This window comes from Pelodiscus sinensis, chromosome 2 (genome assembly GCF_049634645.1).
Source record: "Pelodiscus sinensis isolate JC-2024 chromosome 2, ASM4963464v1, whole genome shotgun sequence".
Taxonomy (NCBI): Eukaryota; Metazoa; Chordata; order Testudines; family Trionychidae; genus Pelodiscus; species Pelodiscus sinensis.
This window is the reverse complement of record NC_134712.1, coordinates 166,817,302-166,835,893: the sequence shown is the minus strand read 5'-3', so window position 1 is coordinate 166,835,893 and position 18,592 is coordinate 166,817,302. Positions and strand designations below refer to the sequence as shown.

The 18,592-nt window shown below is 39.8% G+C and overlaps 1 protein-coding gene across 2 annotated transcripts in view; it reads left to right on the top strand.

Moving 5' to 3' along the window:
• Positions 1 to 18,592, top strand: part of CDK13 (cyclin dependent kinase 13) — a 76,121-nt gene that overhangs the window by 41,356 nt on the left and 16,173 nt on the right. For both annotated transcript variants that reach the window (XM_075921730.1, XM_075921731.1), the window contains exons 6-10: positions 1,403 to 1,592; positions 7,599 to 7,655; positions 12,890 to 12,991; positions 13,102 to 13,179; positions 18,004 to 18,120. In XM_075921730.1, the coding sequence (XP_075777845.1) occupies positions 1,403 to 1,592; positions 7,599 to 7,655; positions 12,890 to 12,991; positions 13,102 to 13,179; positions 18,004 to 18,120 (544 nt within the window). The remainder of the gene's footprint in view (positions 1 to 1,402; positions 1,593 to 7,598; positions 7,656 to 12,889; positions 12,992 to 13,101; positions 13,180 to 18,003; positions 18,121 to 18,592) is intronic.

Sequence of the window (18,592 nt, the reverse complement as noted above, 5' to 3'; positions counted from 1 at the left end):
GCCTCCTGCTACGGGACAAGCCCAAGAAAGAAACCAACAGAACACCACTGGCCATCACCTACAGTCCCCAGCTAAAACCTCTCCAACGCATCATTAGTGATCTTCAACCCATCCTGGACAATGATCCCTCGCTTTCACAGGCCTTGGGAGGTAGGCCGGTCCTTGCCCACAGACAACCCGCCAACCTGAAGCATATTCTCACCAGCAACTACACACCGCACCATAATAACTCGAACTCAGGAACCAATCCTTGCAACAAACCTCGGTGCCAACTCTGCCCACATATTTACACCAGCAACACCATCACAGGACCTAACCAGATCAGCCATACTGTCACTGGTACATTCTCCTGCACATCCACCAACATAATATATGCCATCATGTGCCAACAATGCCCCACTGCTATATACATCGGCCAAACAGGACAGTCCCTACGTAAAAGAATCAATGGACACAAATCTGATATTAGGAATGGCAACATACAAAAACCTGTAGGGGAACACTTCAATTTTCCTGGACACACAATTGCAGATCTAAAAGTAGCCATCCTGCAGCAAAAAAACTTCAGGACCAGACTTCAAAGAGAAACTGCTGAGCTACAGTTCATCTTTAAGTTTGACACAATCAACTCTGGATTAAACAAAGACTGTGAATGGCTTGCTAACTACAAAAGCAGCTTCTGTTCCCTTGGAATTCACACCTCCAGATCAGCTGCTAGAAGTGGGCCTCATCCTCCTTGATTGGATCACCTCATCATCTCCAGCCTGATCCTGGCCTGCATATTTATTCCTGCCTCTGGAAATTTCCACTACATGCATCTGATGAAGTTGGTCTTTGCCCACGAAAGCTTATGCTCCTACACTTCAGTTAGTCTATAAGGTGCTACAGGACTCCTCGTCGCTTTTGCAGATTCAGACTAACACGGCTACCCCTCTGATACTCCTCAATAAGAAAATATAGTACAATGTTAAATGTAAAATACTAAAAAATATAAAGGAAAAACAGAGTTTTTTCTTCTGCATAATAAAGTTTCAAAGCTGGATTTGAGTTGTAAACTTTTGAAAGAGCCATAATGTTTTGTTCAGTTATGAAAACTCCAGAAGTAATGAACAACCTCCATTCCCGAGGTGTTCATAATTTTGAGGTTCTACTTTAGGATTTTGTTTATAATGTGTGTCTGATAATTACTTACATGGAAAAGTAATAGGAAAGTATAACGTAACATTTTTAGCTGTGTTTAAATGCAGTTGAGAAATGGGAAATAAGCTGGATATTCTTGAAGAGCCACAACTTACAAAAATATGAACTCTCTAATGTATGTGAAGGCTATAGTTTGAAATGTAGAATAATAGAGTATTTTGGGATATTACAAAGTTAGTAATTTTCCCCTCTCTTTCTATAGGTGCATTTTACCTGGTCTTTGAATATATGGATCATGACTTGATGGGACTCCTGGAATCCGGCTTGGTTCATTTTAATGAAAATCACATAAAATCATTTATGAGACAGTTGATGGAGGGACTGGATTATTGCCATAAGAAGAACTTCTTGCACAGAGATATTAAATGTTCAAATATTCTATTAAATAATAGGTATGGATATAAACAACTTTAAATGTATGCAAAGTTATAAAATAACAGCCTAGCCAAGAAATGTTTAATTTAGTTCTAGCAATTGGTGTCACTTTCTTCTAGCATTAGAAAAATAGATTTTCATTTTTTAGAATGTGTTATTGCTACTTTTAAAATTAGCTTCAACTTTGAGCCTAGTAACGTTCAGTTTAGGAGCTGATCCTGCTGTTAACTTATTTCTTTATCTGTGTGGAAAAACCAAGGTCAGGACTTAAGTTGAGCAGCTAGCACTAAGAAATGTACTTTCAGAGTTAAATCATAGAATCATAAAATAGGTCTGCAAAGACCTCTAGGCCATCTAGTCTGTCTCTCCCTGTGCTTAGGCAGAAAGGATCGTGTGTTTCTCGACCATCCCTGGCAGGTGTTTGTCTGATCTGTTTTTGTGTGATCTTTCAGTGAAGAGATAGGGATTTCGCAACCTCCCTTGGAAACCTATTCCAGTACTTAATGCTGCTTACAGCTGTCCTATCTAGCCTACGTCTCCTTCTATTCATATTAAGCTACGTACCTCTTGTCTTATTTTCAGTGGACATAGAACATTTGTTCACTGTTCTCTTTGATTACCCTTAACATATTTGCAGACTGTTATCAAATCTCCCTTTCCTCAAGTCTAAACATACTAATTTAACATTTCTGCATTAGTCATTTTTTCTCCTTTTATTATTTTTGTTTCTCTTTTAGACTCCAATTTATCCATATCTCCCCTAAAATGTGGCACCCAGAACTGGATACAGTATTTCAACTGAGGCCTCATCAGTGCCTGTTAAAATGAAGGAATTTCCTTCTGTGTTTTACTTTCAACACTCCTGTTTATTACACCCCCACAATGATTTTAGTCTTTTTTGCATCTGCATCTTATGTTGACTGATATTCAAATTATGATGCACTATAATACAGATAATGTTCAGCAATACTTCTGCCTTCCTTGATGTTTTCCTTCCTAAATTTAGCACTTTGAATTTTTTTAATTTCATTTTGTTGATTGCAGACTGATTCTCCAAAATACCAAGATCACTTTGAATTCTAATAGCTTTATTTAAATTGTTTACAACCACTTTATGCTTTTGAATCTGCTAATGCCAAGCTTAGTTTGCACTCTATTACCTAAGTCATAAACACAAACATTGAATAGTACTACTTCATATGTTCTGCCATTTAGAAAGAGAACCATTTATAACTAGACTTCAGGTGTGGGTTTTCAACCAGAGTGTTCCCACCTTTATACAGTAAAAGCTTTTGTTATACGGCACTCATGGGGAATGGAGGTTGCCAGTTAATCGAATGTGCAAGGTACTTGAGCTTATTGCTCTGCCCCAGCCCCCTACCTGGAGGAAACAGCAATGACCAACTCCTTCCCCTTGAGAACACCTGGCGACTTTTCCCTTTACCCCCCAAGCCACTGAGCTGTCCTACACAGCAGGCAGACAGATGGGCCAGCTGTCTGGGAGCCCTCCAGCAGAGCTGGCTCCCGACAGCAAAAGGCAGGCTGAGGGGGAAGGACATGCCCAAGGATGATGGAGGCTGCCAGTGTCAGCTGTCAGAAGCTGCACAACTGCTTGAGGCATCAAGCCAGCCAGCTGAACAGACAGGAATGAGGTACATGTACCCCAAGATACGGGAGTCTGATGTCTGGGGGCAATATTGTTTAACTGAATTTTCCAGATATTCACATGCCAGATAACATAGCTTTTACTGTAATAATTTCATCTAGACCACATTTCTGTAGTTGCTATATGAAAATGTCATGTGTGATACTCAAAAGCTGTACTAAAGTTATCTACTGCTTCTCCATAGTCCACTAAGCCAGTAACCCTATCAAAGAAAGGAAATTAGGTTGGTTTGGTATGAGTTATTGTAGACAAATGCATGTTGGCTATTACTACTTACCCTGTTATCCTCTAGGTCAGGGTGGGCAATAATTTTTGGTGGAGGGCACTCCAAGATTTTGGAAAGTCATCAAGGGCCACACTTTTCTGTGGAGGAGATGGTGGGCCTCAAGTGGAGGTTGCGTACAGAAAGGCATCATGGGTTAAGGGACTGGGGTGCAGAAGACGATGTGAGGTCTGAGAAGGAGTTTGGGTGAAGGAGGGGGTTATGACCTGGTCAGGGGAATGGGGTGCAGGGTCATGGAGGGAGTATGGGTGCAGGAGAAGATTCTGACTTGGAGAAAGGGCTCTAGGAGTAGGTACACAGTCTGGGAGGGCACTGTGTCCTGGATCAGGGGGTGCAGAGGGTTTGGATGGTGACCTGGGGGAAGGAATTGGGATGCGGGAGGGACGGGGGTGCCAGAGGCAGGCTTTGATTGGGAGGTGCTTATCTAAGCCAGCAGCCCTGCAGCACCTCCAGTACAGGCTGGGATCCCTGATTGCTGCAGCCCCAGATCACTTGAAACTGCAGGCTTGTTCCCTCCTCGTGGCTCTCACCTCTGGAAAGGAAAAGGGGGTTGTGCTGCCCCCATTCCCCAGGCCAATCTCTCAGCCTCTATTGGCTGGTTGTTTCCAGCCTATAGGAACTGAGGATTTGGCTGGGGGCCGGGAGATCACATGAAGCCTCCCTCTCCCTGCAGGGCAGAGAGCCACCTGGGCTGCGCTTTAAACTGCTGCAGCTGTGTGCCTGTGGGTCCCGGCAGGATGGTCCACAGGCCAGATCCGATTACTTGGTGGATTGGATCTGGCCCTCAGGTCATGTTTTACCCAGCCCTGCTATTGGTACTTTTACAAATGGATTATTTAATTATATGTTCCAGTAGCTTTCAAGGTACTGAAGTTAGGCTGACTGGCCTATATTTCCCCAGGTACTCTTTGGGTACGTTTACACAGCAGCATTATTTTAGAATAACTGACATTCTGAAATAACATAATCCACGTCTACACTACAAGCAATTATTTCAACCTAATGTCAAAATAATGTCAAACTGGAGGACTTCTTAGTCTGACTCCTGTAGCCTTCATTTTGCAAGAAGTAAGGGAAGTCAGAGGAAGAGTGCTCTAACTTGGACTTCCTGCTGTGTAGGCAGCACCAAAAGCCGAAGTAAGCTATTTCGACTTAAGGTACGCAATTGACATAGCTCAACTTGTGCAGCTTGTTTCAGCTTCAGCCCTGCTGTGTAGACGTACACTTTGTTTCCCTTTTTGAAGATAACGCAGTCCTCCAATTCTTTGGGAACTTACCTCCCCCATGAATTGACAAAGATCATTTCTAATGATTCTGAGGTTGCTTTGTTAGTTCTTTACATTCCATAAGGTAATTTCATGAGGCCCTGTTCTTTTCCTTGCTCCTACTGTAGTTATAGAACCTTTTCTCTAAATAGCCTTTTGTCCCTTCCTTGGTGTAATTCATTTTGTGCCTTAGCCTTTCTTATTCTTGTTCATATAGGCTGTTTATTTGTTATCATCCTTAGTAATTTGTTCGTGTTTCCACTTATAAGATTTTCCTTTTTGATTTTCAGCTTATTCAAGAACTCCTGATGCAGCCATAGTGTACAGGCAGTCCCCAGGTTACGTACAAGATAGGGACTGTAGGTTTGTTCTTAAGTTGAATCTGTATGTAAGTCGGAACTGGCGTCCAGATTCAGCCGCTGCTGAAACTGACCAGCCGCTGACTACAGGAAGCCCGGGGCAGAGTTGCTCTGACCGGGGCTTCCTGGAATCAGCCGCTGATCAGTTTCAACAGGCTGAATCTGGACGCCAGTTCCGACTTACATACAGATTCAGCTTAAGAACCCCAGGCGTCCCCAAGTCAGCTGCTGCTGAAACTGATCAGCGGCTGATTCCAGGAAGCCCGGGGCAGAGCAGCTGGGGTGCTGCCGGGTTGGTCCAGTAGCGCCCAGAGCGGCAGCGCCCCAGCTGCTCTACCACAGGCGTCCGGAGAAAAGCCTGGTCTGCTGGGGGGGGGGGGCGTACTAGCTGCGCTGCCCTCTTCCCCCCCACCCCCCCCCCAGCAGACTAGGGAGACACCGCCTGGGTCCTCTGCGTCTTTGCTCCACGTCTCCCTGGTCTGCTGGTGACCAGCAGACCAGGGAGACGCGGAGCAAAGACACGGAGCACGCGGGCAGCGGGACAGCTGAGACGCGCCGCGGCTGTCCTGCTGCCAGCCTCCTCAGAGGCTTTGCTCTCCGTCTCCCTGGTCTGCTGGTCTCCAGCAGACCAGGGAGACGTGGAGCAAACCCCGTTCGTAACTGCGGATCCGACGTAAGTCGGAGCCGCGTAACTCGGGGACTGCCCGTAGTGGCCTCTTCCAGCTTCTTTCTATGTATGTCACTCATGGAGATAGTTTCTGTCATATTTTTCTCTCAGATAAATTGCAGTTCTTCTGTATTCCTTTTTCCCTTACATTTCCTTCCTATGGGGCTCTGCCTACCATTTCTGAGTTTATTGGTCTGCCTTTTTGGAGTCCTTTGTCCTTAAGCTTTCATTCCAGCCTTTTCTTAGAATCATGAAGCATTTCTATCATCACTTCCACACAAATTGGCTGCATCCTTCTGATTCACAATTTTGGTTTCTCTTTGTCCACCAGAATAATGTGTAGGATGGCTGTTTTCCCTGGTTTCTTCCCCCTTCTTCTAAAACAAGTTATTCCTCTCACATTCCAATAATTAGACATCTTATGTTTTTCTGTATTATTTTTCCAATGGGTAGTTAGTATGCCATTTCAACCAGGTGTTACGTTCTGTATATTTTTGTTGTATGTTATATTACATTATACTATGTGAAAACAGGATTTTTATCTTGTGTTTTCTTGCTTATCTGATCTTACAGTCAAATGCATGTAGACTCATCTATCATGTTGAATAATACTGAGGAACTAATCTTTTGGGAGTATAAAGTACAGTGTTTTGATTTAAAAGAATCTGCTACCAAGTGTGTTCAAACACACAATTTTGATACGCACTGATACTCTTGCTTACAAGGGCAGTGATAATCCAAGTTTCATGCATGCACTGTTTGTTTTCATACATATCTGTGGTACTACCAACTGAAGTTGATTCAGTGAAAGCTATTACCCTCGCCCCCTTTCTCTTTCTAATATCCTGGGACTGACCAGGGTACAGCTACATTTCATACATCACATATAGAGCAGTTCCGTGTGTGTCATGGAGTAAGTACAATTGACCCTTTCGACTGAAATTCAGACTGTTTTTGTTCCATAGTTGTCCTTAAACCCTTGAACAAGTCTTTTGAAAAATAAACTTCTTCCATAATATTTAAAAGTAAAGGGTTTTTTTTTTTTAATTACTAGACTTTGTGAAAGCACCATGTCCTTTTCTTTCTTAAAGAAACTTACGAATGTCTTTTCCAGTGTAAGTCATCCAACCTTCCAGGGAAGCATGGTATTTTGCCTGTTGAGCAGCAACATCCTTTATTTTTGCCTTTTGAAGAATCATCCTTAAAATCCCAACTTAAGCTTTTGGTACAAATGGAGTGTTTAGTTTTGTATGCTTCCCATAGGAAGGTATGATTGCTGATAGTCAGTTGCTATGCAAATATTCATTATTTACTATTTTTTATTATCGGTGCAGTTACCAACCTGTAAATAGGTCATCCTACAATGAGTAATACTTTACTGAGCTGTGAATTGGTGATCTCAATAGCCCTATAACTATGCTTAAAATGTACAAAAATGGCAGTTTTTGTTCTTCAAAGTATTATCAACATAGTAAGTGCAGTCATGCACTACTGACTTGATTAGTTTAGAAAGTATACCTGAACTGTTCATTAGTATTCTTTGAAGTGTATATCTGCATTTGTCAAATGAAAAAAGAACGTTTTAAAATACCTAACGGTTTGATTTTCAAATGGCATTGGTTAGCATGCGTATTGAGAAGATGCAGTAAATTTGTAATGGTGTTCCTACTGACTAGTGTATTAGTCAAGTTAAACTATAGATGAGCTTAAGCATTTTAAACATATTTTTGGTTTTTAAATCTGACAAGATGAATCAGTAAAAATTCTTTACTCTTTCCACTAGAGGGCAGATTAAACTTGCAGACTTTGGGCTTGCTCGACTGTATAGCTCAGAAGAGAGGTAAGATGGCTACATACTGTTATATATTTAAAGCATATGTCTCTGTGGTTGAGAGCTTAGGGATGCTTTTTCCGTAGAGGAAAGCTTTTAAATCAAATCATATTTTTAAATACTGCATCCTCTGTTCTGATTAAATATCTGAATTAATAGAAGTAAAGGTTTGTACTGCGCAGCTGTGCATTGGTTGGTTTGTGTCATTCAGTTTTATTCAGGTTTTAATTCAATTTTAGTTGATATGTCAAAGTATAATAGTTGTATGTTGTTAAATATTTGACAGGCTATTTAACCAGCTAGAATAAAAAATTGTGATCTCTCCTCTCCTCCTCCTCCTCCCCGAAGAAGAGAGGTCAGTCATCTGGTACATGTGCAGTATAGTAGTAAATCTGCAAACATAATACTAATGTGTAAATGATTGGTGTGCAGAGGGAAAGAGGAGTACTTCTCATCCTGGCTCTTAAAAAGTATTGAGTGTCCTCTCTACAATACTGAAGCTATAGTGTCTCCAGAATACTAGGGACAAATAACTTTTTGGAGAAGATAATCATTTTTTACCCCATTTCCTTTCAAACTTTGAACTTAAGTTAATTGTGGTGTTATGTTTTCCTTATGGTTTCAAAAATGCCATTAGGGAGTCTTCCTTCTTGAGTTAAAGGATAATTTCTATTAGCAGTAATAGTACATTACATTATTTTTTAATAAAGACCTCTAACTAGTGACATCACAGTTAATAGTTTCATTTTAAGTCTAAACTGGCAAGATGGATGCAGATTTACATTTAGCATGTGGTGTCCATAACCATTTCAATATTAGTCCTGCATCTGTAAATTAAAATGCTTGGAAAATATATACAAGAGAATAAGATAAGTCTCTAAAATGTTGACTGTTATGGAGAAAGTAAATAAGGAGGTGTTATTTACTCATAACACAGTTAGAGATTGCCAATTAAATTAATGGGCAGCAGGTTTTAAAACAAGGAAAAGAAGTGTTTCTTCACACAGTACACAGTTCAATCTCTGGAACACTTTACTAGAGGTGTTGTGAAGACCAAGACTATAACAAGGTTCAGAAAAGAACTAGACGAATTCATAGAGGTCGGGTCCATCAATGACTGTTAGCCAAGATGGACAGGGATGGTGCCCCTAGCCGCTGTTTGCCAGAAGCTGGGAATGTGTGAACGAGGATGGATCACTTGATGATTACCTGTTCAGCTCATTCCCTCTGGGGCACCTGGCATTGGCCACTTTTGGACAACAGGGAACTGGGTGAGATGGACCTTTGGTCTGACCCATTGTGGACCAGGGATATAAGCAATTAGTTGACTACTTGATAAGCATATGCTTGTTTAGTAGTGACTCGACTAGTTGCTCCAATCCCCCTCTCCCCATCAGAGAGGGAGGCAGCAAGGAGGGAGAGCAAGAGCTGGCACTGGGGGAGGAGGAGTTGGCTTAAAAGCTGGTTCTCCCCAGCACCGTCTGGGAGGAGGGGGAGTGAGAGGAGAGGCATAGGCAGAGGCATAGTGGGGGACTGGGCCTCTGCTTTTTAAATGTATTAAGAGCCTGGTGGGAATCAGCAGTCCCTACTCACTCCCGGTCTCTCTCGTCTCCTCCTCCCCCCGCCCCCCAGCTGCCTAATGGCTCTTAATTCATTTAAAAGGCAGAGCCACAGTGGGGTTAGCTGTCCGGGCCATTTCCCCCCTTATTGACTCATCGATTAATCGATGGAAATTCCATTGACTGCTCGATTAGCTGTTTACATGCAATTTAACATCCCTAATGTGGACATTGTTATGCCTGTTGGTACATCTGGGAGGGGTTCAAATGGAAAGGGAAAAGTAGATTTTACGACATCTCATTTTTAACTAGAGGTGTTTAAAAACTTTTGAGAACGAATACACGGAGATGAAATTTAACAAAATGTTTGATGCTGGTGTTTTACTGTTTTACCTTGCCTGTATCTAAGCAAATAGTTGTTGACTGTAATATGGTATAGCAACTTGTAAAAAAATTGTACTTTAATGTTTCCTACTTGTAGTCATTTTCCTCTAATGTTGTAACATGCAGAATCTGGTTTCCAAAACTGAATGTGCACCTTTAACTTTATACCATTATACCATAACATATATTCATTTTGGATACTTGCATAGGAGCTCAGTGGCATATCTGGCCATTTTGCGCAAACAATTTGTTTGCTCATACTTGATTTTGAAAGTTTGTATTTAATCATCTCTAACATGTTAAAGGAAAAATGTGGGATTGGATAACGAAGCACCAGCTAGAAAATGTAATGGAGACACTTGCTCCATCAAATTTAATGGAGACTTTCACTTGCTCACAGTGAATGAATACAATCTTATCTCAGTTTTTTCAGTGTGCCCCACACTTGTTGGCTACGTCTACACTGGCCCCTTTTCCGGAAGGGGCATGTTAATTTCAGCGATCGCAATAGGGAAATCCGCGGGGGATTTAAATATCCCCCGCGGCATTTAAATAAAAATGTCCGCCGCTTTTTTCCGGCTTTTAGAAAAGCCGGATAAGAGCGTCTACACTGGCCCCGATCCTCCGGAAAAAGCGCCCTTTTCCGGAGGATCTTATTCCTAATTCAAAGTAGGAATAAGATCCTCCGGAAAGGGCGCTTTTTCCGGAGGATCGGGGCCAGTGTAGACGCTCTTTTCCAGCTTTTCTAAAAGCCGGAAAAAAGCGGCGGACATTTTTATTTAAATGCCGCGGGGGATATTTAAATCCCCCGCGGATTTCCCTATTGTGATCGCTGAAATTAACATGCCCCTTCCGGAAAAGGGGCCAGTATAGACGTAGCCGTTTAGTTTTTGTGTGTAATTTCCATTAAATCCTGACTGACTGTCATTAACAGATGATATCAGCTTATTAAAAGCTCTTTTTATCAATTAATTAAAATATATTGCTGGGGTAAAATTCAGATTGCTCTTTGGGATTGTGAAAAATGTATTTATCAAATTTTTTTTCAACAATTTTAATGCTAAACAGCTAGTTTTAGTATACACACAAGCAGCATCATTACTTTGTATGTCACTATATCCAGTAGTAAAACTTATTAATTTTTTTACCATATCCGTATATTACATTTGGAAGGGTATTTGCAATCTTGTTAGCTGCATGGCATCTCATTTCTGATTCAGCTTCTCATTGAGTACATGTTTCCTTCTCCGTAATAGAGAGATTTAATGAATATTAAGGAGCATGCTGCAACAGTTTTTCCATATGTTTTTGCTAACTGAATTATATTTTTTGACAATTTACTGATTTGATTAAACAGCATTTAGAAAGATTTGGGACCTTGCAGCAACATTTTTAAGTATTACTTTAATGCTAAATTAACCGAAATATGCGGTATATTTGAAAAGTCTTAAAGTAAGCTTTTTATAACTAAGCCATAGGTAAAACATACTTGTAATTGTGTACTTAACATGCATGAATAGATTTTCAATGTACAAAGGGAGTAATTAGCCATAATTATTCATTAGCATGTACATTTCTGTACATATTTACCCAGCTTCCTGTCAGTATTGTGGTAATTGCACTCACAATTGTGCATCTGACTATTTAAAAAAAATCACTTATGAACATACAACATTTTCCAGATTAAAAAGTGTGAGACATTACATAGGAATGTACCTGTTGAAACAAAGCACTGTTGAGAAATCGTTAACAATTGAATATTAATAGAGAAATTCAGTAACAAAAAAAGTCAAATCTGTCTAAATACTGCTGAAAAAAATAATCTTGTCCGGATAAACCTGGCATATATGTGGAGGGACAGGTAAAATTTCCAAGAAGTCAAATTTTCAAAAGTGACTTAAGAGCCAAAGTCATTTAGCACTTATGAATATGTTACCAGTTGTGTGTGTTTGTGCATGCTTGTGGAGCCACTACGAGTGGATTCTTTTAGTATAAGGTTATCAATTTTATGTCCTTTTCAGTAAATACAGAAGTCTACATTATAGATCACTGTGTTTAGTTGATCAGGCAATTATATTGAACATAACAATGGTGTAATTTGCAATGTGGAATGTTCACCTGTTGTAGAAGGTAGAGTTTCCTTGTATCTTTCTTTTTTAAGCACATATAAGTTATTGAAATACTTCACTTTATACCTCTGTGCATTTGCAGTTCAAACCTAACTGTTGGCACTAACCTAATGCTTTATTAACGATGACAGATATGAAATGGTGCTTTTCAGTTATCTATAAACTCTACCAGGAAAGCTAGGAGAGGTAACTTCAGTAGTATTGGCTGTTGTGTTTTAAAACTATGAATGCTGAAACATTGCTATTCACTGCTTACATTTTACTGGAATCTTAGCTTTCAAATTGTGTAAAAATTTCAAGTTACATAATATTAATAGCTAAAATCATGCTGGTTATTGGGGATGTAGTGATGGACATTAACAATCAGTGACTGTGTTCTGTGGCAAGGGCTGCTGAACATTGGATATTCTATGGCATCTCCTAAGGATATGCAAAAATAGAAACTTCTATTGGAATAGATTTGGCAATAGCACTGTTCTGTTGTGATATTTTTCATTATTTATACTGTCTTCAAGCTTAAAACTAAACTATATATTTTTTTTGTGTTGGCGATGCCCCAAAACACTGCAGAAGTCTTTCAGTGAGGCCTGGAAGCTTTTATAGCTTGTGAATGGGAGGTTGGGGCTATTGGAATCAATGAAGATTTGTGAGTTTTGAAACCCAAGAGGTAGTTGAAGCTTGTGATAGTAGGGAACAGCTGCATGTGTGCTTCTCTTCTTTGTGGGCATGATGAGTTGAATTATTTTCACTGTTGAACTCTTTTTGTTTAGCAGTCAAGCAAACAAATTACTGTGTCAGTTACTGCACCTAACAGCTGTGGATGGACATATTAGCTAATGTCTTATCTTTGAAATGATCAGCAATTAGATAGTTAGCAGTATAGGTATTTAATTCTGAAGCCTGATGATATTTAATACTTATGAGGATGGTGATGATCATTTATCTTTGAGATACTGTTTCACACTGTCCTTTGGTAGATTTAGGCAGATGACAAGATTTAGCTTCATGCGATAGTGGCAGCAGCCTCCATATTAGTAAAAAGGAATGAAAATTGGAACATCTTAAAAATAAAATTATAATAATGAAACCTCAACTTTGATTAGTTAACTACAGTCTCATTTTAAGAGAAATATTGAATCTGTCTTTTTTTTTTTGTTTGTGTGTGTGTCAGTCGACCATATACCAACAAAGTTATTACTTTATGGTACCGGCCTCCTGAACTTCTGCTTGGGGAGGAAAGATACACACCAGCCATAGATGTCTGGAGCTGTGGGTAAGAAGTTATAATACATAAGTGTTGAGTATAGATCATTTAAACAAAATAAATCTTAAATAATTTTATATGAAATGATATTGATGGAATTATGTAATCTTATTTTACAGCTGTATCCTGGGTGAACTTTTTACTAAAAAACCAATATTTCAAGCAAATCAGGAACTTGCTCAGCTGGAACTAATAAGGTAACTTTTAGATAACACAGTGTAGTTGGTACTTTATAAAATCCATAGCACTTTTTAATAAGCATTGAAAAAATGGAGTTACAATATTAACATTTAAAAGGTTGTCACAGTTGCTTCTCAGAATAAAAATGTGGTAGATTTTTGGGACAATATAAAACAAATCACTATGAATTTGCAAATTGCCTCGTAGCTTTCCATGGCATAGCAGTGCAGTGGTAAGTAGAACTTTTTATAGCGTAGTGGGAGTTATACCTTACTCAAGCTCATCTCATAACTGGGCATTTGACATGCCCAGTTTTTAATCAGGTGAGATTGCAGCTTCCTTACTCCATTCTCTCATCAGCAAGCAGGAAAAAAGCCCCATAGGGGACTAAAGAATGACTAAAATGGAAAGCTTTGCTTAGGGCTAGGTTCTCTGCATACTGCTGATCCTATGATACTTATTTGTTCTGCCATAGGGAGGGTTTCTCTACTTTCTGTAACAAATTGTCAGATATGTTGGAGGGAGAGACCCTTTCTGCCCCAGTGGATCTTCTTGGGCAGTAGATGCTTGAATTAGTCAGAGCCTCTTTTCTTTATTCTGGTGGCTAATGATGTCTCCTGCTTTTGATATCATAATCAACCTAGGCAATGGCAAGGAAACGTCTTTCTGGAAAAGGAAAAAGAGAATGAGTCAGTGAATTGCTCCTTTGCCCTGATCACTTTTCAAGTGTGAAATATTTGATTCTGAAAAGCAGTAAATCTATGTGGGCGGTAAAAGCTATATGTAATATGTAGGAAAGTTGGTCTGTAAAAGTACAACCACCTTTTAGAAGGTGCAAAACATCTTGTCATTTTTTCGCTTTTGAGTCAAAACTCATGCTGTGTGAATGTTTTTGCTTTAACCACGAGATGGCAGCACTGCACTTTAATTCCAGTTCTGGCTTTCTTTACCAGAACTGGACATAGTTTTGTAAAGAGTGAATTGATATAATTTGTAAAATTTAATACATTGGGACCATTCCCAGAATATTTTAATTTGAACATAAACTACCCATAATGGAATCAGTTCTTAGTCATGTCATATTGTACATTTTCAGCTTGTAAGCCACTTTTAATTAATTTAATTTAAAGCCTCTATCAGTATCATGGGTGGCTATCAGCATTTTGTTTTATTTTCCTCTGTGGCCTTTCCCCCAAATATTTCAAGACTACAGATAGACTTGGACCAGAAAAAGGTCTAGAAGGAAAATTAGCAGAGTCTAACTACTTTTCCAGAATATGCTGCAGCTAATAGGCTAGTGATAGTGACTGTGAACTGGTAAGGGAGATTAGAGAGGCAATCAAAATAAAAAACTTAATAATAGTGGAGATTTCAACTATCCCCATATTGACTGGATACACGTTGCCTCAGGATGGGATGCAGAGATAAAAAATTTTGATATCTACTGCTTCTTGGAGGAGCTGGTTCTGGAACCCACAAGGGGAGAGGCAATTCTTGATTTAGTCCTAAGGGGAGTGCAGGATCTGGTCCAAGAGGTAAATATAACGGGACTGCTAGGAAATAGTGGCCATAATTTAATTAAATTTAACATCCCTGTAGTGAGAAAAACACCTCAGCAGCCCAACACTGTGGCATTTAATCTCAGAATGGGGAACTACGCAAAAATGAGGAAGTTAGTTAAACAGAAATTAAAAAGTACAGTGACAAAGTAAAATCCCTGCAAGTTGCATGAAAACTTTTCAAAGACACCATAATAGAGGCCCAACTTAAATGTATACCCCAAATTAGTAAAAGAACCAAAAAAGTGCCTCAGTGGCTTGGCTTAACCAAGTAAAAGAAGCAGTGAGAGGAAAAAAAGGCATTGTTAAAAAGTGGAAGTTAAGTCCTAGTGAGGAAAATAGAAAGGAGCATATAAGCTCTGTCAAATTAAGTGTAAAAATATAAGAAAAGCCAAAAAGGCGTTTGAAGAACAGCTAGCCAGGAACTTAAAAAGTAATAGCAAAATGTTTTTTTAAATACATCAGAAGCAGGAAGCCTGCCAAACAACCTATGGGGCTCCTGGACAATTGAGATGCTACAGGTGCACTCAAAGATAAGATAATTGTGGAGAAACTAAATGAATTCTTCGCTTCGGTCTTCAGGGCTGAGGATGTTAGGGAGATTCCCAAACCTGAGTAATTCCTTTTAGGTGACACATGTGAGGAATTGTCCCAGATTGAGGTGTCATTAGAGGATGTTTTGGAACAAATTGATAAACTTAACAGTAACAAATTACTGGGAGCAGATGGCATTCACCCAAGTGTAACCTATCCTTTAAATCAGCTTCTGTACCTAATGTCTGGAAGATCGCTAATGTGATGGCAATATTTAAAAAAGGGCTCTAGAGGTGATCCTGGTAATTACAGACTGGTAGGTCTAACGTCATTACCAGGCAAATTAGTTGAAACTATAGTAAAGAATAAAATTGTCAGACACATAGATGAATATAATTTGGTGGGAAAAAGTCAACATGGTTTTTGTAAAGGGAAATCATGCCTTACTAATCTATGAGAAGCTTCAAGGAGTAGCCGAGTTAGTCTGTACAGGCTAAACTTAAAACACAACAAAAGGTCTGGTAGCACTTTATAGACTAACAAAACATGTAGATGGTATCATGAGCTTTCGTGGGCACTACCTGTCATCTGAAGTAGTGGGCTGTGCCCACGAAAGCTCATGATACCATCTACATGTTTTGTTAGTCTAGTAGCACTTTATAGACTATTTGGTTTTTTTTTAAGTTTTTCCTGTACAGATTCTTCAGATGAATGGAATATTAAAAGTCCAGTCCCAAAATAAATAGGAGATGGGAGGCGGGGGAGGGCAACGAAAGGAAGGGGGGAAATAGTGAATTAGAGTGTTCGTGTTACAAGAAGCTGATAAGAACAATTTGCATCTTCTCTAAGTACCCATTGGTTGGTTAAGTCATTAGGATGTGGAAGGGAGTATGCTAGCCAGGTAATGTCTTTATTCATACCTTTGTGCTGTCTTTAGGAGGGTTCAAGAAAGAACTAGATAAATTCATGAAGGGTATGTCCATCAAGGGCTGTTAGCCAGGATGGGTAGGAATGGTGTCCCTAGCCTCTCTTTTGTCAGAGGCTGGAAATGGATGGCAGGAGAGGGATCACTTGATGATTACCTGTTATGTTCACTCCCCTGGTTTGGGTCTGACCCAGTATGGCCTTTTTTGTGTACTTGTGTACCTCACACAAATAGGTATAAAAGCATTTTACAGTGGTTTAAAGATGGTCTACAGATAAGTTGTTAGTGATGTAGAAAATACTTTCAGTCTTTCTGGAACTTAGAGACAATAAAGGACGTAGGCTCTTCTGCCCAAGAGCCTACTATAGGAAAAACTTGCTGTAGAAGTTTGAAAACAAACATGTAACGGTTCACCTGGCATTTATGTAAAATTAGCTTTCTGGCTGTGAAACCCACAAGTAGATACCCTAGTTTTCATATTAGGTGTCTTTGTCTGCCTTAGGATGAAAAGGTTACTGATAGAATATGTTTTTCAAAAGCCTAGTGTGGACAAGACCCATTGCCTTCAATATTTGTTGAGGAGAGTTTGGGTTTTAACTCAGTCAGGTTTGCTTATATTAACATCTACACTGATGGATCCACAACAGACTTTTGAAAAGTGTGGTAGCTAACCTATTGGAACACCCCATTTTAAATGCTACTCTAGACAAGGCCAGGTGAAGGGACGGATTTGTGCAACCACAGGTAGAGAGGTGCGTTTGGCTTAGTGACCTTCTTTAGCCAAAAGATAGTTCTGATTTTTTTTAATTCAATCCCTGGTCCTTTTTATTATGTTTAAGAATCAAGTACCATGTTTCACCTCTGCCACCACTTTTGGTCCTCACAAGGCTCCTTTCCATTCATCTGGTAACTACATTCTTAGCAATGAAGTGTTTAACTCAAGTCATTTGTCAGAGTTCCTTTCCACATCAAGAGTAAGAGAGAAACCTAATAGCTCCCTAAATGTAGGAAGTGCCCATCATCCAAATTTACTCCTGTCTTTTAAATTTCTCACACCTAGCCATCCATGAAAGAAACTAACCTTTGATTAGGGTAGATGGGACACTACCTTAGTGTGCCAAATGGAGTTAGGGATGTAATATCCCATGTAAATTGTTAACCAGTTAAGCTTTAGGTTTAACCAGTTAACCACCTGTGGCACTATGAGGGGTGGGCTAGAGCTGGGCTGGAGCAGCCCCCTGCCTGCGGTATGCCACAGGCGAAGGTCTGCTCCAGCTGGGTAGGGCCCACCATGTTGGGGGGAGAGGGAAGACGTTCTTGCCTACTCAAGCTGGAGCACTCCCCTCCCGGCCCGTGGCTAGGTGTGGTGGGGAAGGGTGCACTGATTAGCCAGTTAAACCTTCACATCCCTAAGTGGGATTTTCTATCATTTTCAAGAACACAGTAATTGGTTATAAAGAGCCTCTTCTTTGGAGAAGTGTGGATGAAATAATATAGTTTATAGAGTGTTAAGAGTGAATATTTACCAACGCTTCCTTCCCAACTCTTGAAAAACTTCATGGCATGGATCACAGGAGGCTTGTGAACACGTTCATGGAGATGAGAAGTCTTAGAGAGATAGCTGTGTTAGTCTGTAACTTTAAAAATGAATAGTCCTTTGGTGCCTGCTTTCATGGGCAACAAACACCCACTTCTTCAAATAAGATGATCTTGAGACTAGAATTTGTTCTGTTTGTTAATGCCTTTGATGATTGTAAAACCACATTCCTTGTTGGTGTTTGATCTCATACATTGACGGTTTTGTTTTTGTTTTTGGTGTACAGCCGAATTTGTGGGAGTCCTTGTCCTGCAGTCTGGCCTGATGTAATAAAGTTAGCCTATTTCAACACCATGAAACCAAAGAAGCAGTATCGTCGAAAGTTGCGAGAAGAGTTTGCTTTGTAAGGCTGAAGACTTAATTTAATCATCTGCATTGCATTGTTTTCTTAGTTCTTCTAAGAATTTCATTATTTTTTCAAAGATTTGTTTGTGGGTTCAGTCAAAGGTAGAGAGAAGTGACCTACCCTATCCTTTCTTTGATATGCATGCTGAGCTTCTAGATATGTTAGTTAATGGGACCTGTGTACATGTATCAAGGAAGGGGGTAAGGACCCAAGTATGTTATCTGCCTGACAGCTTTGTACTTGTGAAATGGTTGCTCTTCAGACCTTGGTGAAACTTGCTCATTGGTGCATGTGCTCATTGTCCCTATAGCTAAAAGCAGCTTTATAGACTTAGCCCATCACAATTAAAAGTGACTAACATTAGGGACTTGGTGGTCATAAATACAGTATGCAAGACTAATTCTCTAAAGCCATGTCTCCTAAAATAATGATAGTGGAGTTGTCTCATGGAAATAACAAACATGAAGGT